Source organism: Petaurus breviceps, unplaced genomic scaffold, assembly GCF_028583685.1.
Source record: "Petaurus breviceps papuanus isolate PSGF00001 unplaced genomic scaffold, PetGlider_PUasm1.0 173, whole genome shotgun sequence".
NCBI lineage: Eukaryota > Metazoa > Chordata > Mammalia > Diprotodontia > Petauridae > Petaurus > Petaurus breviceps.
In genome coordinates this window covers 1,742,656-1,769,699 of record NW_027185759.1, presented here as the reverse complement: position 1 = coordinate 1,769,699, position 27,044 = coordinate 1,742,656, and the positions used below count along the sequence as shown (strand labels likewise).

The 27,044-nt window shown below is 44.0% G+C and overlaps 1 protein-coding gene across 1 annotated transcript in view; it reads right to left on the bottom strand.

Annotated features, from left to right (window-relative positions):
• ACAP2 (ArfGAP with coiled-coil, ankyrin repeat and PH domains 2) overlaps window positions 1–27,044 on the bottom strand; it is a 141,796-nt gene that overhangs the window by 17,270 nt on the left and 97,482 nt on the right. The window contains exons 11-16 of the mRNA XM_069083274.1: window positions 16,597–16,648; window positions 13,733–13,833; window positions 11,283–11,388; window positions 9,493–9,701; window positions 9,117–9,186; window positions 8,342–8,433 (exon numbers count right to left, since the gene is read on the bottom strand). Of these exons, the coding sequence (XP_068939375.1) occupies window positions 8,342–8,433; window positions 9,117–9,186; window positions 9,493–9,701; window positions 11,283–11,388; window positions 13,733–13,833; window positions 16,597–16,648 (630 nt within the window). The remainder of the gene's footprint in view (window positions 1–8,341; window positions 8,434–9,116; window positions 9,187–9,492; window positions 9,702–11,282; window positions 11,389–13,732; window positions 13,834–16,596; window positions 16,649–27,044) is intronic.

Here is a 27,044-nt window from a genome sequence, read left to right as displayed (position 1 = left end):
GTGAAATGGACCAGAGATGCTGCAGAGGTGAAATGGACCAGAGATGGGGCAGAGGTGAAATGGACCAGAGATGCTGCAGAGGTGAAATGGACCAGAGATGCTGCAGAGGTGAAATGGATAAGATACTGCAGCAGTCAAGTCAATGAGAAATGTTGCAAAGTTGAAATCGCAGGCTTTGGCAACAGGTAGGATATGGGGGAAGGGAAGATAGAGAGGGAGGAAACCAGGATGACACACAGTTATAAGCCTTGTCTGCAGAAGGATCATCATCCTGTAACATCAATTCACAAGTCCTCAGCGGCCCCTGCCCCTTTGGCCCCTCCCTCTCTCTGACTGGAAAGGATGGGGGACATCCGGAAAGCTCCTCCCAGATCTTATATTGAAGGAGGGAGCCCAAGTCAGACACCTAGTATTTCCTACTTGGCTGCAGGACTTCATCATGCCCTGTCTGCCAGGTATCATCACTCCCATTCCTCTCACCCACATTTTCCCTCCTCCTTTTCAGCTTCCTTTTGTGTGTTAGACTGTAAGCTCCTTGAGGGTAGTGACTGTCCCGTCTTTCTTTTCATCCAGTGTCTGGCACACAGCAGGTGATTACTATGTGTTCATTCACTGACAGTAACAGGAAAGTCTGGAAGGGGGGAAGGGTTAGAGGGGAAAGATAATGAGTTCCATTTTGGACTTGTTGAGTTTAAGATGTCTACTGGACAGTGAGCATAAGACGTCTGAAAGGAAGCTAGAGAAATAAGAATGGAGGGTGGCAGAGAGGCTATGGTGGATTTGAGAATCATCAACAGAGAGAAGGTCATTAAATACATGGGAGGTGATGAGATCACCAGGTGAAGTGGTATATAGGGAGAAGACAGTCAAGGAAAAAACCCTGGGGGAATATCCATTGTTAGGCAGCATGACCTGGATGAGGCTCCAGCAAATGAAATAAAGAAGGAAAGGTCAGATGGGTAGGAGGGGAACGAGGAGAGGGAAACATGAATAGGAGTAAAGACAATAGACAAGTGGGAGTAATTCAGGGCTGAATGTTGGCAGAGCAAGACCAGAAATAAAAGAAAGGGGCATCAAATTCAAGAGAAGAGTGGTGAGTTGAATGCTTCACCAAGAGGTCAAGACAGCAAAATCAGAATCCAGCCAGTACAAGGGAGATGGCCTGTGAAACAATTGAGGAGTCGAGGGAATGGAGGTCATGGGGATGACAAAGAACAGGGTTTAAGGGCTGCAAAGCAGAAGGAAAAGAGACTGTGATCAGAAAAAGGAATTCCAGAGTTCATCAACATGGAAGCAAAGCATTTGTGTGACAAGATCAGGGGTATAAAGGGTATAACCATCTTGGTGAGCAGCTGAAGTGGAATTGAGTATAGGTGACAGGGAATGAATAAATTGAGGAACTGGTAGATTAAGGTGTCTGAGGGAGTCTTAATATGTATGTTGAAGCCCTTACTATGAGGGCAGAAGAGGGGAGAAAGACCATGAGCTGGGGTGTGAACTCATAGAGGAAAGAAGGAAAGTGTTCTGGAGGCCAGTCACAGCAGCTCCCAGGTCTTTGATTAGGTGGTAGATATGGACTGAGTAAACCTCAAAGGAGGAGAGGTTAATGACTGACAGAGGCAGAGGGAGAGCCTGGAACAGATGTATTGTGATTTCTCCACCCCGACCAAGTGTCCTGGGGGAAACAAACAAACTGAAAAAGGTGGCCAGCAAGGATGTGTCAATGGGACAGAGCCAGGATTCCATGAGAGCCAGAAGAATGTGAAAGGAAAAGATGTACAATGAAGGAGAATTTATTACCTATAGCAAGGATTCCAGAGAAGACAGTGGAAGGGGTTTTAGAGGGAGACATGTTAGGGGGAAAGGCAGGAAGGATTATGAAGTTTAGGGGGATCAGAACAAGGGACCAGGCAGGAGGAAATGAAGAATGGGATTTGAACAGCTAGGGGCTCAGGATCACTGATGAATGGGGTTAGGTGGGCTATTAATGTCATTAGGGGTTACAGACTCCCATCGTATATTGAATACCCAATAGAAATCTTAGACTCAACAGGCCCAAAATGGAACTCATTATCTTTCCATCCTGATTCTCCCCCCCTTTCTAAACTTTTCTCAGAGTGGAATCCAACTGGGCTACTGTACAGTGCAGGTGACACGATCAGTGTGGGGAGCTGATGGATGGCATTTCTTTCCTGTGCCTGTGGAAGGGTCAGGCTAGGAAACAGGTGGAAGGTATGAGAAGGAATGGTATCTCTTTGTCCCTTGCAAGCAGGAAGAGGTCATCCTGGAGGACCAGGATGAAAGAGAGGACATTATTATTAACCATTGTCTCATCTTGGACATGGGCAGGCAGGAGGTGCCATAGTGTACAGAGTGCTGGTCCTGGAGTCAGGAAGAGTCATCTATCTCCCTAAGACCAAATTTGGCTTCAGACCATTAGTAGCTGTACGACCCTGGGCAGACCACTTCATCCTGTTTGCCTCAGTTTCCTTATTTGTAAAAGGAGTTGGAGAAGGAAAAGGCAAATCACTCCAGGATCTCTGGCAAGAAAACCCCAAATGTGGTCACAGAGTCAGACATAACTGCAAAACAACTAAATAACATCTTGGATGTGTGTGTGTGTGTGTGTGTGTGTGTGTGTGTGTGTGTGTGTGTGTGGTGGGGGGGAGAGAGACAGAGAGAGAGAAGCAGAGAGACAGAGAGAGAGAATGTGACTACTCTCTCTCAAGTCTCCACCTACATAGTCAGCTCCTTTCTTAGTCTCCTCTGCTGTCTCATCATCTTCCTCAACCATACCCAACTATTGGTGTTCCCACGGCCACATCCTGGGATCTCTTCTCTATACTTTGTCTTGGTGATAAAAACAAATTGTTATTGACATTTTCTGGTTTTTATATCCCTATAGCATCCCATCTGCTCCCCCATGACCCCATCCTATATGAAAACAATATCTTTTTAGAGATGAAAAAATGTCAGCACAACTAATTGAAAAATACAGGGGCAGCCAGGTAGCACAGCGAGTAAGAACACTGGCTCCAGTGTCGGGACGACCTGGGGATCGAATCCAGGCTCCGACACTTAGCACCCACCCAGAAACACCTAGCCGTGTAACCTTGAGCAAGTTACTTAACCCTGATTGCTTTAAAAAAAAAAAAAAAAGAAAAATACAAAAGTCTGGGTGGCCATTTGGGGAAGGTTGGGGGCATCCTCTCAAGTCTCTTCATTTAAGTCCTGCTTCATGTTTATACTTTTTTACCCTGACTTGAACTTTCTGGTGTGTGGTTGTTCTTTCCATTGACATTGTGGTAGACACTGGGTGTACTGTTTTCTTGGCTCTGCATCAGGTTCATAGAGACCTTTCCAGGCTCCTCTGTAGGTATCATTCATCATTTCTTATAGTATAATAATATTCCATTATATCTATGTAGCACAATTCGTTTAGCCATTTTTCCAATCAATGAGCATCTAGTTTCCAGTTTGTAGCTATAAAAAAGTGCTGCTAGAAATATTTTAGTGTATATGGAGACTCCCTTCTTAAAGTAGCTTCCTTGGGGGTATTAAGCCTGGTTATGGAGTCTCTGGTTCAAAGAGTATGGACATTTTAGTCACTTTATTTGTATAATTCCAAACTGCTTTCCAAAATGGTTGTTCTATTTCATAGCTCCACCAAAAATGTATTAGTGCGTTTATCTTTCCCACAACCCCTCCAAAATTGACTGTTGGCATTTTTTGTCATCTCTTGTCAATTTCCAGAGTTAAGGTGAAACCTTATGATTATTTTTATCTGCATTTCTCTACTATTGGTGATTTGGAACATTTTTCATGGTGATGAATACTTTGCAGTTCTTTTGAGAAATGTTTGTTCATATCCTTTGACCATGTATATATTGGGGAATGGCTACTATCTCATACATATTTATCCATTGTTTATGTCTCTTGGCTACTACACCCATGTCAGAGAAATTTGGTAACAAAGATTTTTTTTTCCCATGTGGCCACTTCCCTTCTTATCCTAGATGCATTAATGATGCCTGGGCAGAAACTTTTCAGTTTCAAGTAATCAAAAGATATTTTATCTTTTGTAATTGCTTTTATTACTTGTTTGGGTATGTGCACATCTCTTTCCTATAGCTGTAAGAGTTACATGATCTGTTTCTCTTCTAATTTTTTAATAGTATAATCTTTAAATATTAAGGTCACATATCCATTTAAAACGTTCTGTGGAGTATGGTGCAAAATGTCTATCTAAGTCTAATTTCTGTTAGATTGCTTTCTCATTTCCCAGTTTTTATCAAATAAGCAATTTTTCCTTAGGTAATTTGTGTTTTCCATTTTATCAAACACTGGGTTATTGAGTTCTATTGTTTCTGAATCTCTTTTGACTAGCCTGTCCCACTGATCTGTCTTTCTACTCTTTAATCAATATGAGGCAGTTTTGATAGCTGCTGCTTTATAAAATAGTTTTGGGTCTGGGAGTGATATTCTCCCTTTGTCCTTAAACTTCTTTTCATTATTTCCCTTGCTATTCTATTTTTCTAAGTGAATTTTGCTATTTTTCAAGTTCTATAAAGGAATCCCTTTAATAATTTGAATGGGTACAGCATTAAAAGTGTAAATACTATTGATTTAATTCTGTGGCTCCTTCGGGTCCAGGAGTTTGGGTTTTTTAAAAAAAAATTGGTAGTTCCCTTAAAGCTAGATCTTCTTCCTTCTCAGCAAATGGATTATTTAAGAACTTTATCTGACCTTCTGATAGTTCCAGTATTTTACATTTTTGAAGGTATTCCTCTATTTCTTTTGTGTTCTGTTTTTTTTACCATATAGCTGTGCGTAATATATTCCGATTATTTTTATTTCTTCTAGTTTTGCTGTGACTTCACCTTGCTCATTTGCTATTTTATTGATTTGATTTTCAGACCCTTTTAAAAATAAGATTAGCTAAGGGTTTAAAATTTTTATTATTCTTTTCAAACAACCAGCTTTTAGCTTCACTTATCATTTCTATAGTTTTAAAAAATTTCCAATGTATCTATTTCCCCTCCAATTTTTAATATCTCCTCTTTTGTGCTTATTTTAGGTTTATTTGCTGACTTTCTAATTTAAAAAATGCACATTCAATTTATTATTCTTCTCTTTTTCTATTTTGTTACTGTATGATTTTCCAGGTAAATCCCAGGAATGTTGCTCATCATTATCATTCTCCTTGACGTTGTTACTATTTGTATGATTTGTTCTTTGACCCATTCATTATTTAAAATTTCACTGTCAAGTCTCCATTTGGGTCTGCATCTTTTGTTTGTGGTCTCTTAACCAAGTTCTATTCTAATCGCATTACTGTCTGTGAAGGATATATTGATGGCTTCTGCCCTTTTACATTAGAAATGTCTCTGTGACCTAGTACATGGTGAATTTGTGTAAAAATTCCAGAGAAACGTGTATTTTTTTTTCTTTTGTAGTCTCAACTGAAAGATACCGTAAGTCTTTTAACTCTCGTTTCTCCAGATATTTGTTCTGTTCCTATTTTCCCTCTTGTTCATTTTTCCATTGGACTTATCTAAAATTGAGAAAAGGATATTGAAGACTCCTGGAACTACTGTGTTGCTTCCTCAGTCTTTTTGAAGCTCAGACAATATTTCCCTTATGAATCTGGGTTCTAAGGCACTTGGAGAGTATAAGATTATAGTTGACAGTCGTTTGTTGTCTGTGGTTCCTTTCCGCATGATACAGTTTCCTTGTTTATCCCTTTTTAGTTTTTTGAATGTTTATTTTTGCTTTGTCTGATAGAATGATGACAAGTCCTGCTTTTTATAATTCCTTTGATGTACAGAAAATTTTTTTCCCATGCCTTTAATTTTATTTTGTATGTCTTTGTTTTTTAAATGTTTCTTGTAAACAAGATTAGATTGCAGGGTTTTTTTCTTATCTAACCTGTCACTTCTTTTTGTTTTATTGGATTATTTAATCCATCTGCACCTAAAGTTATAAGAGTTAGGTTTATATTTTTCTTCATGTCTCTAAAACTGAGGTGTTTCCCCCAAGTTATGATGCCTTCTCCCCTCTTGTGCTGCAAACAAAGTATGATGCTCCTTCATGTCCTCTACTCTATTGTTTTTTTAAGGTGGACCTGTTCGCATGGGCTCTCCATGGCCCACCTCTATCACTTCTTCTTTGTCACCCTTTTCCCTTTAGGGTTTTATTAGTTCCTTTCTTGCTTTCTTCCCCCTCTCCACCAGGTTGATTTCCCCCTTCTTTTCCTTCCCTTTAATTATTTCTGTTCATTAGTTTTTAAAAATGTTTTAAATTTCACATACCCCTTTCCAAAAAGGATTCCTCTCCATCTCATTATCCACCTCCTCTTTCTCTTTACTCTAGACCCTTGTTCTCTGACCCATGGCCCCTATAATCACCTGGTCTCCTTCTTTTCTCTGTATTCTTCATATAATCTTCCATTTTTTTTCATCTACTAAAGCTCTCAAAGCACCCATTCTCGGCTCTACTCTCTAGGTGCTTTTTGGCCACTGCCTAGCAGAGCTTACTGCATGGATTCCCCTTTTTCATCTTGCCAATTACTGTAAGTATCAGAGAGGACAGTGTTTCATGGCAGGGAACCTCTCCCCACTACTGATCTAGACACTCTCTTGTTGACCTTTTTTCCCCTACATTTGCCTGGAAAACTCCCTCTGCCCGACGTCTCCTTCTCCTCCAGGGGCCTGCTGCCCCTAGGGGTTCCAACTTCTCCCCTCCTAAGACCAGTGGACTTCTCAGGTACCACACCCCCCAAGTCCCTCGCAGTGTAAAGACCTCATCTCCTTTCACTCCCAGCATTCATCCATGGAACTCCTAATCAACTCCAAAGTAGGCCTCTTTCCTTTGCCTCTCTTTTCAGTCTTCTCTTCCTTCTCCTCACTTCTTCCCCTGTAGGCTCTTCACTTTCTGAGACCACAGAGGCTCCCTTTGATGAATCATCTCCTTGCTGCTAGCCTTGCCTTGAGCCCACTGCCTCCTTCACTCCTCTATCCCCCTGCTACACACTGTGATGGAGTCCCACACAGAAGCACAGGGTGCCATCTCCCCTTCAGTGGCCTCCTCCAAAGTTCTATTTTCATCCTATTCTCCTTGTGTACATTTAGGAAGAAATCTCTTGCTGGTCTCTGCTGTCACTCTGTGGCTACTGCAGTCTAGATTTAGTCCCTCCTCTCCAATTTTGGTGGTTTAGGGTGCAAGAGATGAAAAAAATCTCTTCAGTTCTAGTTTTCTTTCAAACTCTTCTCTTTATAATTCAAAGTCCATCTTTTGTCTTATGAGATGAGGATCAGAATTGCAGGATGGGTCACCCAGATCTCTAGGGTTCTTCCTAACCCATTATTCTATTCTCTCCTTTTTCTGACGGTGTGGAATAGTCTTGGGTTATTCCAACATCCATGTCTTTCTATTTGAATGTCTTTCTCCAGATGGATTGAAGAACTTATTACTTGACTGAAATGCTCAATTTTAACCTCAGTGGATCTTGGAGTTTGTAGCCTTAGGCTTTTTTTTTGGAGGCAATCTGTGAACTCTTTCAACTGGAATTTAATTTTCTATGTTCAGAAGTCCTGCGTAGGGCTCTATTACTTCCTTCATTATGGTGGTAGGGTGTTTGTCCTGTCTTATTCTTAGAAGAGACTGATGACCTTCAGGTTGTTTCTACACTGCCTGGCTTCAAGATCTGCATGCTCTGCTTGCACAGTGAGTATATTTCCTGGGTTTTCTCCTTTTCTCCTTTGTTTTCTTTCACTTCTGTGGATCTGCATTCCCAATCTATTATTCTTTCTTTGTTTATTTGCTGAGGCTTGCCAATATAGATTCAAGTTTTATTATTCTGCTCATTATTTTTGCTGGACATAAATTCTGATCTCTTAATTCTCATTTCTCTCTCTCTCTCTTTTTTGCTTTTCCATAGGGACAGTTGGGTTTAAGTGACTTGACCAAGGTCACACAGCTAGTAAGTGTTAAGTGTCTGAGGCCGAATTTGAACTCATGTCCTCCTAACTCCAGGGCCAGTGCTCTATTCACTGTGCCACCTAGCCGCCCCTCTCATTCCTCTCTCTCAGGAACAATGGTGCTTTTAGTATTTCTGTATATTCTATGTATATTTATGTCTATGTTCCTGGTTTCCCCAGGGAGAAGGGAAGTCCCTGACAGAGAGCTCTTTCAGTATTTGTATGTCAGTGCACATAACAGTCCCTTAACAAAATACTTACTAATCAATTGATTTCAAGAAAACTTAAAAAAAAATAAAACAATCACATTTTAATTCCTGAATTTGGAAAAGGATTTATAAAAGGATAAACTAAATTAGTACCTTTGTCCAGGCTGTGGTTTCTTTATTCCCATTTTCTCAATTTTGGCTTCATAAACTCGATTTATAACATCATTTCCCAACTCACACATAAGCTGTGTGACAAGAAAAAAAAAGATTAAGTAATGTAGTCTTCAACAATGTTAATGCTCAAAACACATGCAGCAAGTATAACATGGTCTCTCATTTTGCCAACGGTTGATTTAAAACCCCAAATACCTGACTAAGAAGGCATTCTTCGTTTTAAATACCAATGAACCCTCTTTTCTCATGAGATCCAAAAACAAGTAAAGGCGATCAGATGACAGGCATCTCTCAGTTGCCCAGTCACATGGTTAAACAAATTATGGCATATGGATGTAATGGATCACTACTGTGTTGTGCTATGTGAAGCAGTCACTACGAAGGAGAAGCAGCCCACTGTGACAGATGGAAGACCCAGGAAAATTACAACGACACAAAGGCTCAGAGCTACAGTGGCCCTAAGTGCTACAGTGCAAAAGATCAGGACAAAGTTCAGTCGAAAAGGGAAGATGAGAAAATGCCCCTCCTCCCTTCCCTCTTTGCAGAGATCAGAAACCATGGCCCTGGAACAATGCAGGCACTGAGGCCTTCTGAGATGGTGGTGCGGGCAGCTGGGCTTTGTTGAAATACGTTTTCCTCTCTTTTTTTGTGCCTTTTTTCACAGGTGACTTGGCGGGTAGGACAGAGAGACTGATGTGCTTGGAAATAAATGTGATGTAAAATGAAAACTGTGAGTCAAGTTAAATCACATTACCTTTAGAAGCTCAGGCTCCCAGGTATCTAAAGTTAAAGAGCGTACTTTTGAAAAGTGAACCCCGAGACTCCTAAACAGAAAAGAGTGGCATGAATAAACAAAAGCAGACACCCTGTACTCACTCATCTGCGATTCATTCATGCTCCCCCGCCCAAGCAACCACTAGGTCACACAAACAAGGCCCCGAGCCCTCTACAAGAAGGCACAGCAGGATGGGATGGCACAGGCACCACCCACTGCCAGGGCACCTCAGAAAGCCTCCTGAACTCTGCCAGACACAGTCAAGCATCCAGAAGCAGCTCTCCCCAGCAGGTGGCCAGGCCAAAAGCTCCTGGGGCCGGGAGGGAAATGGAGGTGGGGAGAGGAGAGCACCTACCGGTGTATGCCTGAGCACTCAATGCACAGGGTAATTCCCAAGTTGATACTGGCCCATCGGGGATCAGGCAGGCCACAGTCACAGCAGCTGGCATTCCCAGGAATGCACTGAACCCGCTGCAAAGCACTTTCTCCTTTTAATAACTTCTCCTTTGACTCATTCCCAGATTCCAGGCTGCCTGTAGATGGAGATGATTTTTTATCCAGCTTCTAGAAGGAAAAATATAAAATGGGCTAGAGCCTTCTGTTGTATTTTTAGTATATTTTGCACAACACAATGACTGGTTTATAGAAATACTCTAGAGGCAGACTGTCACAGAATTCTAAGGAAAACACACAGAAGCAGAAAAGCAAAAAGCGTTCCCTGCTCCCGTCACAGCCTGGACTCTTTGCCAAGGAGCTGACAGGCTATTCAATGCGTGCAATGACTGTGGCACAGGGCACAGCGGCCTCTGGTGAAGCTGTGTCAGACAATCCTGCATCTGCCAGACAGTTCCTAACTCTAATTAAAGGCAACCTTGAGGGACTCAGTCTCAGTTTCCCCATCTGTGCAATCAGAAGTTAGACAGACCCTTCCAGCTCTGACAATCTCTGAGCCTATAAATCATCATTTCGTAAACAGAGAAACAAAACACCAGAGTATTCGGTGGCTGCAGCATGAGTTAAAAGGGAAACTCCAACTGTCTGACAGAACTAGTCCTAAGCACTACTGGCTGATGAAGCAAAACCAGGAAATGATTTTATGAGGATACGGCAATCAAATCACCCACAGAGAAAAGCCAAGTGATTACTGGACGTTCCCCTCGCCTCTGTGAGCCTCGGTCTTCTCATCAGTCAAACGGGAGTAATATTAGTCCTACATCTCTGGCAGCTGGCTCTAGGCTGGCTGGTCTAATGGAGAAGCCCTAGAAACGAAAAGGAAGCCAGGCACAGAAAGGGCCATAAAACCTACAGGTGGGCAGCAGTGATGGGCTATAACGTTCACAAGCCAAGTGGAGAGCTCGACGGAGAAACAGGGGAAATCAGGACACTGCAGGTGGTTCCCAGAAAGAGAGGTCAGGCGGCCCTGGGCATCACAGGGACAGGCACCTATGGCTGGACCATCCCAGCAAAGAACGTTTGGAGGGAGATCAACAGAGCAAGAAAGGAAGGCAGCAGCAGTAACAAAGACCACTACCAGAACGGCGGTAATGCTTTAAGGGTCACAACATGTGTAACATGAGAGACAGGCACTGTGCTCAGCCCCACTTCACAGATGAGGAAACGGAGGCAGCTGGAGAGTCAGTGACTTGGCCAGGGTGTTGGAGGCAGGATCTGAACTCTGGACTTCCTGAGCCCAGATGCAGTGTTCTTCCCACTGTTGCATGCCTGGCATGCCTCAGTCTGTCACCTACTGCCTGGCCACGAGAGGGGAAAGGATGGTGAGCCCCACAGCACCCAAGGAGGAAGGCCAACTGCCCAGGTCCACATGCTACTTCAGTGTCAGCTGTAATTCTGGCTCCTTATGGAATCCCCTTCAACTTGAGTGCGGTCCCCAGCACCAGGCAGAGCCCTCCTGACAGGGCTGGAGGAGTGCCCAGAGTGGGCAGGAAGGACTCAGGCTGGGCCTCTACTTCCTAAGCTCCAGCCTCAAGTTGCTTCTGTGGACTTAGTCCCTGTTACCCCCACATCCCTTGGGCCTTCCACAGGATCCTCGGATTGCGGGATTCCATAGAGGTTCTCGTGCCAGAGCCCCGACTGCCTGTGACCCTCCAGACACCCCAGGGCAGATGGCACTCATGGACCACTCACCTCGGCCTCGTCCCCCTTCTCTCTATATGCAGTGGCGATGCTGGTCTGAACAGCCTTAATCCATGCTTGGCGCAGTTTCTCAGAGTCGGCCTGAAGCATGCAGCTTCTGCAAAGAGAGTGGATGTACAGACTGCTTAGTCAGAGGACCTGTCTGGCACAGGACCCGCCCGGCACAGGCCCCAGGTCTGAGAGCGTCCCAGCACGATGGCTGACACTGGCCTCTGCCAAAAGCTGGATTCGGGCAAAGACAGAGGCTAGAAATCCCAGTGTTTTCTGCCCACTGCCAGCCTTAATGGACGGCAGCGGCAGCCCCAGAATCCAGCACAGCCTAGGAGCTGCTGACTAAGCACTGGGTGGATTCTGGGCTCATCACTCCCACCAAAACTGTCCTCTCCAAGGGGACCAAGCTCTTGGTCCTTTCTCAGGCCTCATCCTCCTGTGTTTGAAACGGTCAGAGGTGGCTATGGGGTGCAACAGGACAGAGCACTCAGTCTGGAAGACCTGAATTCAAATCCAGCCTCAGATACTTACTAGCTGTGTGACCCTGGGCACGTTACTTGACCTCTCTCTGCTTCCACTTCCTCATCCACAAAATGAGGATAACAATAGCACCTACCATGCAGGTGTCGTGTAAGGAGAACACGAGGTGATGTCTGATAATATTAAAAAGTGTCCTGCAGACTCTGGAGTGTGCCGTGAATGCTGGCTGTCACTGAGCCCTGAGGCCCGAGGGCCCTTCTGGGGGGCTCTGAGCAGGGCCTCACCCCTAACGCAGTTGCTGGGTTGTAAGAATATGATCTTGCCACCTCGACACATGGGGGGCTGTTACAACCGAGCCAACAATTCCGGAATTATACCCAAAAATGGTAAGAAAAGTCCATCCCAGCTGCTCAGTCGAGAAACATGCGCCAGGCCCTGGGCTAAGCTCTAGGGATACAGAGAAAGGCAGAAGACAGTCTCTGCCCTCGAGGAGCTCAAACCCCAACAGAGGAGGTAACAGTCAAGCACAAACAAGCTATGATGGACAAGAGAAATTAGAGACAGCCAACAGGCGTAAAGCGACCCAACCATCCTGGAGAGCACCGCGGAACTCTGCCCAAAGGGCTAGAAAAATGTGCACGCCCTTTGACCCAACAATACCACTTCTGGGGCGAGATCCCAAAGAGATCACACAAACGGGAAAAGGACCCACATGGACAAAAACATTTACAGCAGCTCTCTTTGTGATGGGGAAGAACTGGAAAGTGAGGGCATGTCCATCCATTGGGGAATGGCTGAACAAGTCGTGGTATATGTGTAATGGAATACTTCTGTGCTATAAGAAATGAGGAGCAGACAGCTTCAGAAAAACCTGGAAAGACCAACATGAACTGATGCAGGGTGAGGGGAGCAGAACCAGGAGAGCACTGTACACAGTAACGGCCACATCATGTGATGACCAGCTGACAGGCTTAACTCTTCTTCTCAGCAATGCAAGGATCTAAGACAATTCCAAGGGACTCATGATGAAAAGTGCTCTCCACACCCAGAGAAGGAACCACGGAGTCTGATGCAAAGCGAAGCATACGATTTCCTCTCTTTTCTTCCCTGTGGTTTTTATCTTTTGTTCTGATTCTTCTTTCACAATATGACAAACGTGGAGATTTGTTTAATAGGAATGTCTATCTAGAGCCTATATAATATTGCATGGCATCTTGGGGAGAGAGAGGGGAAAATTTAGAACTCAAAATCTTATAAAAGCGAATTCTGAAAACTAAAAATTAGTTAATTAAAAAGAAAAAAGAAATCTCCAACAGGGAAAACAGAATTAAGAGGGATTGGGAAGGCTTCCTGAAGGAGGTGGGGTTTTAACTGGAACCTGAAAGATGCCAGGAAGCTCAGTGCACAGAGCATTCCAGTCATGGGGGGTGGCCAGCCACAGAGAATGCCCAGAGCTGAGTGGGGGAGGAGCAAGAAGAAGGTCAAAGACAGAAAGGAAGGCCCACATTAATGGCAGCAGCTCCTGCCGTAGCAAAGACCTAGAAACAAAGCAGACATCCAGTGACCCAGGCATGATGCATGCAAAGGAAAGTTCTTCAGGAACGATCAGCAGAAGAACTTAGAGGAGCCTAAGAAAATCCACAAAGACCGACTAGAAACAGCCAGAATGAAAGCACAAAGCCCAAAGTGGCCACGAGGGTCCCCAGCACGTTGCACCAGCTTCAGAGGGAGAGCAAACGAAAGGTATTGATCCAAAAAGAGTGGAAAATTGTATCGGGCACTGACCGAAGTCAGTCAGAGGAGGTGGGCCCCGTGTGCTCTGAGCATTCCATGTCCTTGAAGCCCCTCAGCGGAGGTGCTCACTCCCCCACCACTCCCACGGCTGTGGGCCATCTCCCCCTGGGGAATGCGAGCTCTGTGCCCCCAGCCCCGGGCCTGGGACCGACAACATCGGATGATTCAGAACTCACTTTGTGGGTGAGACCACCTCGAAGCAGAACCGTCTCTCCACATCTTCACAATGTTTCACGGTGCAAAGTCGCAGGTCTTCAACAACCACTGTGGGATTGTCCTACGGGGGAAAAAAGCACAGCACAAGCTTCTGGGGCAACCAAGTGCTGTACATATTCATTAAGCTAAGCCCTGAGTGACAAAAAGCCGCAGGAGAAGGTGAATAGAATCAGAGGAGGCCCTGTGTTCCCCCTTCCCCTGCAGGCACCAAAAGAAAGGACTGCAAGCCAGCAGGGATTAATCACTGGCCTGCTGGCAAAGCATACGAACAAGGTTTGGGCTCTTTCTTTTTCTGCTGTACAAACTCTGATCTCTGTTCTCTTCCTTCTCCCTGCCGGTGAATCCCCTTCCAGCCCATTGCCCCCTCTCCTCTCCTGCCATGGTCATACATCCTGACCCACGGAGGCCCAGATCATTCTTTTACCCCCTTTCACAGGTAAACTCCTTGGGAAGCTGCCAACAGCAGTGCCTGCACTTCCTTTCTTCTCATGCTTCTTAAAATTGTACCGTCTAGCTTCCAACTTCCAGAATAACTGAACCCACTCTCTCCAAAGTTCTCACTCATCTCTTATTTGCCCCATCTTCATTTTTACTGATCTTTTTTGTAGCCTTGGACACTGGTGATTACGTTTTCATGACACTGCTCTCCTCTCTAATCTGCTGAATCTTTATCTAGGACCTCCTGCCCCTGTTCCCCAGCCGCCTTTTCTACTGCACTATGTCCTGACCTTCTGGCTTGCATCTCTGACTACCTGGTGAACATCTCCAACTGTAAACGTGTCCTGTCAGCATTAACTCAACATGACCCAAACTGAGCTTGCTATATCCTCCCCATTCCCCAGGCTCACACTGGCACTGTCTTTGACTCTTTACTCTCCAGCTCATATATCCAATGTGATGGCAAGTCCTGACAAGTGGATCTTTGTAACATCTCCCCAGGATGCCTCCTTCTTGGACACAGGCCCTCATCACCACAGGGCTGCTAGGGGGGTCTGCCTGCCTTGAGTCTGGCCCCTCTCCAGTCCTTCCTCCACTTACCTGTCAAAGTGACCTTCTAAAGGGAAGTTTGACCACGTCACATGTCCTTCTTCCCCTACAGTAAACTCCACTGGCTTTGTTCAACCTCACATCACATCCACCTCCCCCCATTCAATGAAGCCTGCTGGCTCCCGTCACCTCCAGGATGAAGCATAAAATCCTATTTCATGTCCCAGCCCTTCCACACACCATTCAGTTCTTCAATTTCTTCGCTGTTTCTCCCACAGAACAGATCCTGTCCTAATTCCATGTATTTTCCCTGGGTGTCCCCCAAGCCTGGAATACTCTCCCTCCTCATCTCTGCCTCCTGGCTTCCTTTAGGGCCCAGCGAAAATCCCACTTCTAAAGTCCCATAAGTCTTTCCTGGCCCCTGCTAGTGCCTCCCCCAAGATTCTCTCCAGTTTACTGTGTGTATGTGTGCGCATGCGTGAGTATGCTTGTGTGGTGTATGCGTGGTTTGTATATAATCATGTATGCCACATCTCCCATCACATTAATATGACAGTTAGCATTTATGTAGGATTTACTATGAGCCAAGCACCATGCTGAGTGCTTTGCAACGATTATGTCCTCTGATCCTCATAACCACCCTGGGACGTGGGGGCCATTATTGTCCCCATGTTCAGCTGAGAAAACCAAGGCAAAGAGAGGTTAAGTGCTTTGCTAAGGACAGCACAGCCGGGAAGAGCAGGAGGCCAAATCTGAACTCAGATCTCTCTGACTCCAGGAGGGCGAGGCCCAGGCTTTGGCTTTGTATCCCCAGGATTTGACACATAGCAAGCCCCTCATAAAGCCTGCTGACTTGATCTGACTTAAAAAGAGAATGCTGCTTTAAAGCCATATCTCTCAAAGAACAAGAAACCTCTCATGAAGCAATGTACAAAGCCTGGGCTGGCTGGCAATGGGCTGTCACCGTCTCCATCTAAGCAGGCTCAGGAGGCCCTCAAAACAAGTCAGCCTCAGAGGTTTCTTTTAAGGCCTCCATTACTTAAGCCTCTCTTCACTGGTCAAACTGCCCAGTAACTAACAGAACTGATCCCTAAAGATAGAGCGCTGGGGTGGCCGCAGGACCAAGTCAGTCATGGCCTCCCCCAAGCACACACCATGCATTTTCTTTTAAAGCTACTTGGTGGCCCAAGGAGGTTAGTAAAAAAGAGAGAGGCCCTATATCCACCAAAATATTTCTAGGAGCACTTTCTGTGCTGGCAAAGAAGTGGACTTAAGTAGCACGAATGTACTGGAATGTTACTGCGGTGTGAGACAGGATGCATGTGGTGACCAGAAAGGTGCAGGGAAAGGCTGAGAGGAACGAAGAACAATCACTCAAGGATGACAAAGGAAATGGAGAAAGCAACAAAAGGAAGCCCGAGGCTATGAAATGATAACCCGGACAGAAGCCCCTTCCTTCTCAGTGAGGCAGAACCTTGGCCCCACTGTCCTCCCTGGGGGATGTTTGGGAAAGGGGATGAAGACAAGCCTAGAAGGCTAAAGGCCCTCAGTGCAACAAGCAGCCACCCTACGCCTCCCCTGCCACGGCCCTCATCTCTGAGGGCATCAAAGAAACAATCCGCGTACTGAAAGCTGTCCTTTGCAACTCTTGAGTCAAATACAATCTGGTTATACGATCTTTTCACCCTTTTTATTAGGAAACAAATGTTCCACAGGCTTGACTCCCCATCTAAAGTTATCCTGGAAGATTTGTGGCCCTGAGCAAAGAGAAGACAAGCCTCTGGAAATGCTCGGCACTCCCTGGACTTTCCTTCTTAATGAACAGAGTGTTACCTACCTTGAATTTTTTCTGGTACACCAACTGATTATTCTGTATTGAGAACCAGCGTCTAAACAAACAGAAAATAATTTTGTTATCTGTAAACAGAATTTATTTCATTTGCTGACCAAAATAACTGTTTTACTTCTGGAAGACTAATACAAATCAGCCCACAAAATTATGTTTTTAGAACTGAGTCATGACCATTTTTGTCAGTATGAGATGCATATGGCAAAACAGAAGGATGAAAAAAGGGGAGAAAGCCAGCATGTTTAAACTGCAGAGTTTAAATTTTGATTAAAGAAAATAGTTACTTGAATTAGTTCCTCTATGGCATATGAATTTCTACTCTAACAAATATTATTTTTAGTACTCCTATATTAGATAGACATATTAGCACTGTAAAATCACCCATTTTAAAAATAAGTATTTCTTCATAAGGAACCCCAAATAATGAAGTTATTTGTTTCTGTTTTTAGGTGTCTGGATGGAAATGAACATTGCAGGAGTGGGAGAGGGAGAAAGAGTGGGTGAGAAGGCATTTTGATCTTCCATATCGCCCATCCATCATAGCAAATGTGAAATCAATGCTATTTTATGACTGTTAAGCTTTCTTACTGTAATGGGAAGAAGGGGAGCTGACGACTCCTCACAAGTACTTAATCTGAGAAAACTGGAAATGATTCATTTTAGAACTGAGATCAAGGCCCGTCTGTGTGCTGTGTTCTGTGTGTGTGGTAATGGTAAAGTGTGTATGTGCTTGTGTGTGTGTTCCTGTGTGTGTGTATGTGCATGTATACACCCAGATCCACGCCTTCCTTCCCCCCACCCCCCGCAACAGCCTCGACTGCTCAGTCTCACTTTCGCACTGACACTCCCAAACCGTCAGCTCAGAGCTAGGGGCCTCTGAACCTTGGCATCCAGGCTGATTCCTTCTGCTGTGTGTGGCAGTGGGTGCTGTACCTGCTCCCCAAAGTGCCTGTGATCTCCTTTAGAAAAAAGATTAAATCAGGGAACATTGCCTCATTCTGGGCCCCAAAAAGCAAAAGCAAAAGGGTTCCACGTTCTTTTAATTTCATAGCCTCAATCAGTCTATTCATCAAAGGAAGCCAAACTCCTCAAATGTAAAAGCAGAATCATTCCAGTCATCTTACAGCAGCCCCACATCAGAGGCTTTCGGTTTCAAACATTAGTGATGAACCCATTAGCAGGTGGAAATTCTACCAAAGCCACATGAAAGCGCCTCCAGTTACCAAGCTGGAAGGCGCGTCTCCCAGGCAGGGAAATCACTTGGCACAACGTGATATGCTCCCCCTTTTGTGGGAAGACAGCTCTTCCCTGGGTTCCTTTTCCCTTTGCATCGCTTCTGCTGTCTTATAAGACAGACATCATAGCCAAGCATCCAGGTACAAGCCTGGTGCCTGTTACTTCTACGAGAAAATCATCAAAATGCAGTTTAGCAAAGGAAGACATTCCGCGCTTAATTTGTGCTTCTGGTCACAGTTGGTTAGATGGGTTAAAGGTAATATCTACACACACAAGAGAAAGAGCCCAGCCCAGCCACACTGGAGAACATGCAATGGAACAAATCTCTAGAAATGATCAGATATCTGCACTCCATCAGGTATTCAGCGCAACCATCAATGCCTCCTCCATCTGCTGTACTTCCAAGGACAAAAAGATGATGGCTAAGGGCTTCTGCTTATTTGAGGCTCATGGGAAATAGGTGACAAGTTGCCTAACTTCCAGCCATTTGAGAAGGTCCTTCTCAAAAAGAATCACAGAAAAGATGGCTGCCTGGCCCTTCTCTTTGTGGACCATCTGCACTAACTCTGGAATTCTATGCTGACATTACCTTGGTCCAGTCTTGTGAGATTCTTGGTCACCTCCACTCACTGTCCATTTTTGTACAGTTAGGGAATGCATATTAACTTGGCAAACAAAATTAGGGCAATCACTTAGGAAAACAAAAATGAAATAACAGATCTCATAGCCAGACCAAAAAAGAGGGGTGAGTGGAATTTGGTGCTCCTCTCCACTCTGCATGAAGAGGTCCCCAGATACCTACCTTGGCTCTCGAGCTGACTCTGGATTCTGGTAGGGAATGGACACCTGGCAGGTCAGTGTGAGCATGTGGGCAGTGGTAGGGAAGGCGGGAGGTACACTAGGGTCCAGAGCCCACTGTCTAACAAGGCAATCTATTCTGAACTCTCTATACAACTCCTGTTCCTGGGAGTGCTCTCAGTAAGTTAGGAATCCAACTTCCAAAGGCCACATCCAACTGCGACTCAAACCTTTGGGAGCACAGCTCTAACACTAGAATCTTCTATTTTCAGTCACCACAATGACAGCTGAGGGGATACGTGAGCTTCAGGAAAGGAAACAAAGTCTGCTAAGCTAACTGTAGAAACAGCTTCATCTCCATACCAATGCACTTCATATATAAGAAAGATACAGCCAGGATGCAAGGCCATAAAATTAAATCAGCAAAAATGAGAGTTCCTAGCTATTTTTTAAAAGACTAGACTACAAGGACTTTAAAATCAACTTTTTGGACGGCAGTGCCACAAAAGTGGACCTTCAATCCACCAGGATTCTTCCTTCCTTCTTCTTGCATTAGTCTCATGGCTATGCTTGAAGTCAAGAACAAAGATCAGCTTCCTGCTTCCAAACTAAGCTCAGTTTCATCCCCAACAGTAATGTTGTATGTGCGGTAAAGACCAATCCATTTCTGTTCTCAGGGATGACACATCAGCTGAAAATGAAATAAACTTGAATGTGTGCTATCACATTATAATGCTGATAATGTCAACTTCTATTTATTTTTTACCCTTTTGTTGCTGCTGTTACTGCTTTTTTAAAAGCAGATGATGGTAACAAAAGGTTCTGGAAACTTAAGTAGAAAGGACTCCATATTTCTAGCCTCATACCAAAGGGGGTCATGCTACCCCAGCACTGAAAATAGCCACACACAGAAACTTCCTGCATGGCTGCCCTACAGTGGTGCCAAGACTGGTCTTTCTGTTTCTGGTGGGGGCTGGAAACTTAGCAAATGTTCTTGGCCAGGTTAAGAAACATGACGCTGCAGCAGGCAGCCCTCCTAAGAGTTCTTCCATCTTGATTTTTCAGATTTTGTACAAAAAGAGACTTTCTATCCATTGCAAGTAATCCACATGAAATGTCAACGTAGGTTAATTGTGAGCTTTCTCATGCCAAAAGAGAACACTGGAGAAGATGGAAGGAGTTGAAGCTAGTTGGTACCTGATGTGATCTGGCTTTCTCCTGTCATGTGAAAAAATGGGGCAGGATTAAAACATAAGGGAAAGGCAGAAACAAGAAAGAAATGCAAATGAGCAAAATAAGCAAAGGCCTAGCACGATGTGAAACTGAGCCAAAAGGAGGCGAGGAGACACCTGTAGGCAGAGTGCAGCCGTGCCCCACAGGCCAGAGCTGAGGGCCCTTCCTGCTTCTCTGCTCTCTGGTCCTGGGCCCCCCTCCCTGGAGGCAGGTTAGTTGATGAACGGAATAGAATACAGGGTAAGAGGGAAACAAATTCTAGTGAAAGACAATGATCACAATATATTTTGTCTAAAGTTTATGAGTCCCAGGTTTGACATGGACAAATTCTACTCAGAGTATTTAGTAACTTGGGTCAAACATGACAACTTTTTTTAAATTCTAAAAAATGTAAGCAACAAATTCTGAGGGGATTTCGTTCCAAGCTCCTCTGGTAGTAACGTGCTGGACGATCTTTGATCCACAGTATGAACGTCCATGCAGCCTCAGACCTGACTCCTGGTTCTATCGTGCTGCTGGTGCTGCACCCAGCACCAACCTCTCCCTCACCCATTCTCTCTCTTTTATTTTTTTTTTTAGGGCAGTTGGGGTCAAGTGACTTGCCCAAGGTCACACAGCTAGTTTTTGTGTTAAGGGTTTGAGACTGGATTTGAACTTAAGTCCTCCTGACTCCAGGGCCGGTGCTCTATTCACTGAGCCACCTAGCCACCCCCAAAATGTAGCTGTAAGGCTGTTTCCACCCAGTTGCGAACCAGCCTAGCCCATTCTCACTTCTAACCCAGGAGCTTGTCTTTGTTAAGATCTGAATGATGGACTTTCCAGACGACACCTGGGGTCATGAGATTTGGGAATTTTTGCAGGATATATCTCAGCGGGGCTGAGCAGCGTTTCTCTTACATGACACAATGCTCTGCCACATCTGCCACGGCTCTGCCTTAAGCCAAAGAGCTGCCAAAGTGATGAGCACAAAACTAACTAGTCACTTCTCTACTCAGGAAGCTCCAGGGGTTCCCCTCTGGCCTATGATCAAATTCTCTCTCTTCCAAACTTCTCCCTCTGGTTTCTGGATTTATGATTTCTATAGGTTTGGGGGGTTTCCAGGTCATCTACCTCTCACCAAATCTTAAGTATCTTCTCTTTTATATTCATCTTAGGTTTATTTGTTGGTTTTTGAACTTTGAAAATGCATCTTAAATTAATTAATTAATCCTCCCCTGTTCTGTTCATGGATAGTCGTAGGAATATAATTTCCCTTCAGAGAACTGCCTTAGCTGTATTCCAGAAATGTGGGCATGTAATTTAATTTTCTTTCACAAAATTGCTAATCATTCCTAGAATCTGTTCTCTGACCCACTCTTATTCATGATTTCATTGTTAAGGTTCCAACTAAGTCTGTGAACTTTGTGTTCTCTCAACTGATTGTTTTCATTGCCTTTTGGGCTTATAAAAGATGTGTTAACTCTTTCAGTTTTTTCACATTTGTTTGCAATATCTCTGTGCCCTAGTACATGGCCAATGTTTGTATAAATTCCAGTGATGCTAAGAAATACACACATTCTTCAGCAGTCCCATTTAGAAGCTGCCATGACACTGAGCTCTAGTTTCTCAATTCTATATTTTCCCCTTTGCTTATCTCTGTTAGACTTACCCAAAATTGAGACAAAATACTGACATTAATGGTTATTATTACTATCTCTTCTTGAAGTTCACTATTTCCTTTATGACTTTAAAAGCTAAGGCATTCAGAGCACATATGTTTAATACTGATATCAATTTTGTGTCTCTCATTCCTTTCAGCAAGCTGTAGTTTCCTTGTTTTGCTCTTATGATGTCGTGGATGCTTGTTTTTGCTTTGTCTGACAGTATAAGCGCAAATCCTGCTTTTCTGGAATCACTTAATATATCATAAATTGTGTTTGAGACCATCATTTATAGTCTGTGTCTACTTTAAGGTGGGTTTCTCATAAGAAACAGACTGTGAAGGGGCAGCCAGGTAGCACAGTGAGTAAGAGCACCGGCACCAGAGTCGGGATGACCTGGGATCGAATCCGGGCCCAGATACTCAGCACCACACCCAGAAATAACTGGCCGTGTAACCCTGAGCAAGTTACTTAACCCCGATTGCTTAAAAAAAAAAGAAAGAAAGACTGTGGGCTTTTGTTTTTTACACAGCAGGCTCTTCTTTTATATTTTATTGGATTACTTAATTCATTCCTGTTTAAAGTTAAGAGTAGTTTCTCTTTTTCCTCCATTTGTCTCTAATCGTTATTTTCCCTCCAATGAGGGCCCCCTCCTCCTTCCTCTAGAAACAGCTTTTTGTTTCTTGACTAATTTCAGCAGAATCTACTTTAAGGAGAGTCTCCTTCCCACTGGCTGTCCCCGCCTCGTGCTTATGCTCCCTAAACTACCCCTCCTTATTTTCCCTTTCCCTAATTATGCAATTTTGCTTCTTAGTTCTTTTCTTTCTTCCTTTGATCTAGTTATTTAATTATTACCCATTTTTTCCCTTTCAGTGAAGTACTCAAATAAAACCCCCATTCTTTTCTTTCCCTTCAGCCTATTTTTAGTTAAAAAAAAAATTATTCCTGTGCTTTTTTCTAAAAAAGATTTTTCTCTCATTCTCTTCATTATCTTCCCTTTCTGTTTAGAAAAGAGGCTTTTTAATTCTTTGATTCATGGTCTTTAATTCGTAGTCCCAATTTAGTCCTTCTCTGGTCTCTGTATTCCTCACTGAATTCAAACTTCTAACATATTCATTTTGAATTCCCTCTTCTAAACCATGTCTATGTTGTTGCCTTGAAGATATACCCCCCCCACCAGAAACATCCATTTCTGTAGGTGAGAGGATATCATCCATGGAAGTGATTTTCTTGCACAATTCATCGTGTGCACATCACCACATTTTTGCAGTCTATAAGATCATCCTATTTACCATGAAATCTTTTTTTTGAGTCTATGTGTCCTCCTCTTTGGAGTTTCAGTTGCCTTCACGAATTTGATTTCCTTTCTCCTGAGGCAGGAAGAGTGGTCGCTCTATGCACCAAATCCCTGAATATCATACCCAAGGAAAGTGCTCATTTCCTTTTGTAGACTCCTCCCTTACGGAAGCATTCTTTCATGGTATCCCCTTCCACAAGTGAAATAAAATTTCCCCCTTCTTTTCCTGTTTTATCCCTCCAACCTTCCATGGCTCCCTCTCCCCCAAACCTCTCAGCTGAGACCTTTGCCTCATAATTTATAAAAAAAAAATGACACCATTCTGCATGAGCTCCCTCATCTCCCATCACTCAGGTGCTGCCTGCCCCCTCTCCTCCTTTACCCATCTGCCATGAGGAGGTCTTCCTCCTGATCAAGGCCAACCCTTCTACCTGTACAAGTGTCCCCTTCTATACTGTCTCCTCCATCACATCATCCCCATTCTTTCATTTATTTTCAATCTCTTCCCCTCTGATGGCTCCTTCCCTACTGCCCACAAACATGCCCACGTCTCTCTCATTCTGAAAAAAATCCACTGACCTTTCTACCCCTGCTATCATCCTATTTCTCTTCCGCCTTTTGTGACTAAACTCCTTGAAAAAATATCTTAAATTGATGGCTCCACTGTCTCTCCTTTCAGTCTTCTCTCAACCCTTTACAATCCAGCTTCCAATTGTATCATTCCACAGAAACTGCTCTCTTCAAAGTTACCAGTGATCTTTTATCCAGCCTTTTCTCTGTCTTCTTTTTCCTTCACCTCCCTGCAGCCTCGAACACTGTTCATCACTCTTTCGTCCTTGATACTCTCTTTTCTCTAGATTTTCAAGACCACTCCGTTCCCCCTCCCTAGTTTTCTTCTTTCCTCTCTGACTACTCCTACTCAGTCTCCTCTGCTGGATACTCCTCCAGATCACACCCTCTAACCATGTTGTCCCTCAGGTTCTGTCCTGGGCCCTCTTCTTTTCTCCTTCTAGAGCATTTCACTCGGTGATCTCATCAGTGCCCATGGATTTAGATAGTTCCATCTGTATGTTGATTCTCAAATCTATTTGTCTTGCCCCAATCTCTCTAACAACCTCCAATCTCACATCTCCAACTGCCTCTCGGACATCTCAAACTAGATGTCCAGCAGACTCAAATGTCCAAAACAGAACTCACTGTCTTTCTCCTTAAACTCTCCCCCTCCTTCCTTCCCACCTTATTACTGTGGAGGGTGATGCCATCCTTCCAGTCCCTCAGATTCTCAACCTAGGAATCATCCTACATCCCTCACTTTCTCTCACCTCCCATATTGAAAGGCCAAGACCTGTGATTGCACCTCTGCATCATCTCTCTAATACCCCCTTCCCTCCTCTAACACTGCCCTCACCCTGGTATGGACCCCCATCATCTCACACCTTCACTACCACAATAGCCTTTTCAGTAAGAGTGTGCCTGCCTCAAAGCTCTCCCTACTCCAGTCCACCCTCCATTCAGCCACCAACGTAAATCTCCTAAAGTGCAAGTCTGATTCTCTCATCTCCCTACTCAACAAACTCCAGTGACGCCCTCTTGCCTCCAGGAGCATGTTCGGCATTTAAAGCCCTTCATAACTCGGTCCCCTCCTCTCTTTTATCAGTTTTCTTACACCTTATTCACCACTACATACTCTTGGAACCCATGATCCTGGCCTTCTGTCTGTTCCATTAATAAGACCTCCTTTTCTTGGTTCTAGGCATTCTCTCTGGTCGTTCCCTATGCCTAGAATGCTTCCTGTACTACCTTATATAATATAAATAACTAAAATCCTACCTTCCATCTCCTCTATTAATTATTCCCTACTTACCCTGTATAGGCTTGCTTGCTTGTTATCTCCCCTATCAGACTATAAACTCCTTGATGGCAGAAACTAGCTTATGTCTCTCTTTACATCGCAGCACTTAGCACAACACTTGGCCTATATTGTTGTTTGGTCATATCCAACTCCTTGTGACCCCATTTGGGTTCCCAGAACAGAGATACTGGAGTGGTCCGCCATTTCCTCCTCCAGCTCATTTTGCTGATAAGAAAATGAAGGCAAACAAGGTTAAATGACTTGCCCAGGGTCACGCAGCTAATAAGTGTTTAAGGTCAGATTTGAATTCAGGTCTGTCTTACTCCAGGCCCCACACTCTATCCACTGCACCACCTAGCTGCCCCACTTGGCATGTAGTGGACTCATAATAAATGTTTACTCTTTATTTCCTTCTTTTGCCTCCTCACCCAATCTTCTCTTTCTTCCTGAGACTACAGGAGTTATTACACCTTGTTTGCTAATCTCTGACTTAATCTGAGTGTATTTCTTTCTCTCTTCTTCCTCTTTCTCTTTTTTTATGGGCCCTCTCATCCTGAAATTTAGCCCCACAGAAACACTAATTTATCTGTAGGAGGGATATTAGGAAGTTTCATCTCTCATGTTTCAGGCTTGTTTCTCTGTCACTTTTATTTGCCTTACCCTTTCAATCTTGTTTATGTACTTTAAGCAAGAAATCGCCTACTGGGTGCTCTGTTGTTGTTCGGTCATTGTTGTCCTTGGTTGCTATGTTTGTTTACCTTTTGTATTTCTGCTGCATGGGATGTTTAAAAAGTCAATCATTTGTTCAGAACTGGTTTTCTTTCTGAGAATGCTCTGAGTGCCTCTTTTGTATGGACTATCCATCTTTTCTCACTAATGGTTAGGATCAGGTTTGCAGGCTAGGCTCCCTTGGATTGTATCTTAAACTCTTTTGCTCTTTAGAACACATTATTCCATTTTGTTCTGGGCTTTCTAGTGAATGCAAAATAGTTTTTTTTTTATGATTTGAATTGTTTTTCCTTTACATTTGATGTGATTTCTCCTAACGATGTGCAGAATTTGTTGTTTGACACTAGAACTGCTCATTTGAACAACCATGCATCTTGGAGCTCCCTGCAAAGGTTTTTCCTTCTGAAAACAATCTATGGAATTTTTTGACCAGTACTTTTTTTGTGTGTTCAGCCATTCTACAGAGTTTTCTGGTATTATTTCTTGCATTATGCTGTTCAGGTTTTTGACTTGTATTCTTCTGTGTGACCTATAATCTGTAAGGTGTCTTTGAGATTAGTATGCTTTGTTTTCATACTTAAACAAAACATTATTGGCTTTCTGCTTGTCTTCTTTCAGATAGTCCTTGGCTTCTGAGTATTTGTGTTTCCAACCAGTTATTCTCTTTTTTTGATGAAGACTTGCTACTGTGGATTCAGGTTTTTCCCCTTCTCCGTATTATTTCTGCTATGTTGGTCACAGACTTCCACAATTCTCATTTCTCTTCTAAATCACTCAGCTATATCCTGCTGTGGTTGCATGCTCTCTCAGCAATCAACAGGGTCCCCTGTGATTTATAATACCAATTTATAGATGTCTAGAATTATTTTATTGATCTGGAGGCCATATTCCCTTCTGTTATTAATATCTTCCCTGTTGGTTTATTTGCTTTTACTCAAGTTCTTTAATTGAGTTTTCTTCCACCTGAGTTCTTGGGTGATTTTTTCTTTACATTCCCCTATTGTCACATTCTGACTCCTTCCCCTTTGAATGCCATTTCCCCTGGGGGTTAGACCTCAAGCTTGACTCAGTCTCTTCCCATGCAGGTCATGTTACTAGCCTTAGTCTCTGTGCCAAATGATTTCTGCATGGAGAGATGGGGGAAGGGGAGAGAGAAGACAGAATTGGCCCCAGCTGGATGCTACACTCTTTACTTTGGGCAGACCTGGTGGATCCATGTGCACTGTGGTGTCCCATACCAGCAAGTTCTCTGTTGCTCACTCTTGCACACTGCCATGCTTCAGTCCCAGCAAGGACAAGCTTCTGCTTTTTGGTTTTCCGTGGCACTGAGAGCACAGGGATAAGCAGAAGGAAGGTGGTAGGAATAGCAGATGGGGGTGTGTCTGTGTGTGCAGTTGCAGTCACAAGCTTGTTTGTGCAGTCCTCTTAGAAGGTGGAGGTTAGTGGGTCACAGGGTGCAGAGTCAACACTTGAGGGGTGAGAGATTAGTCTCCTCTTCTATCTTCGTTACATAAATGCTTATTCCTCCTTTTCCCTTCAAAGTAAACCACTTACTACTCCCACAAATCCTCACATGTATACTGTCCTTCAGTTTCCTAAGCCTGAAATGTCCCAGCTCCCACCAGATTTTCTACTTTGTTCTAAAGACCAT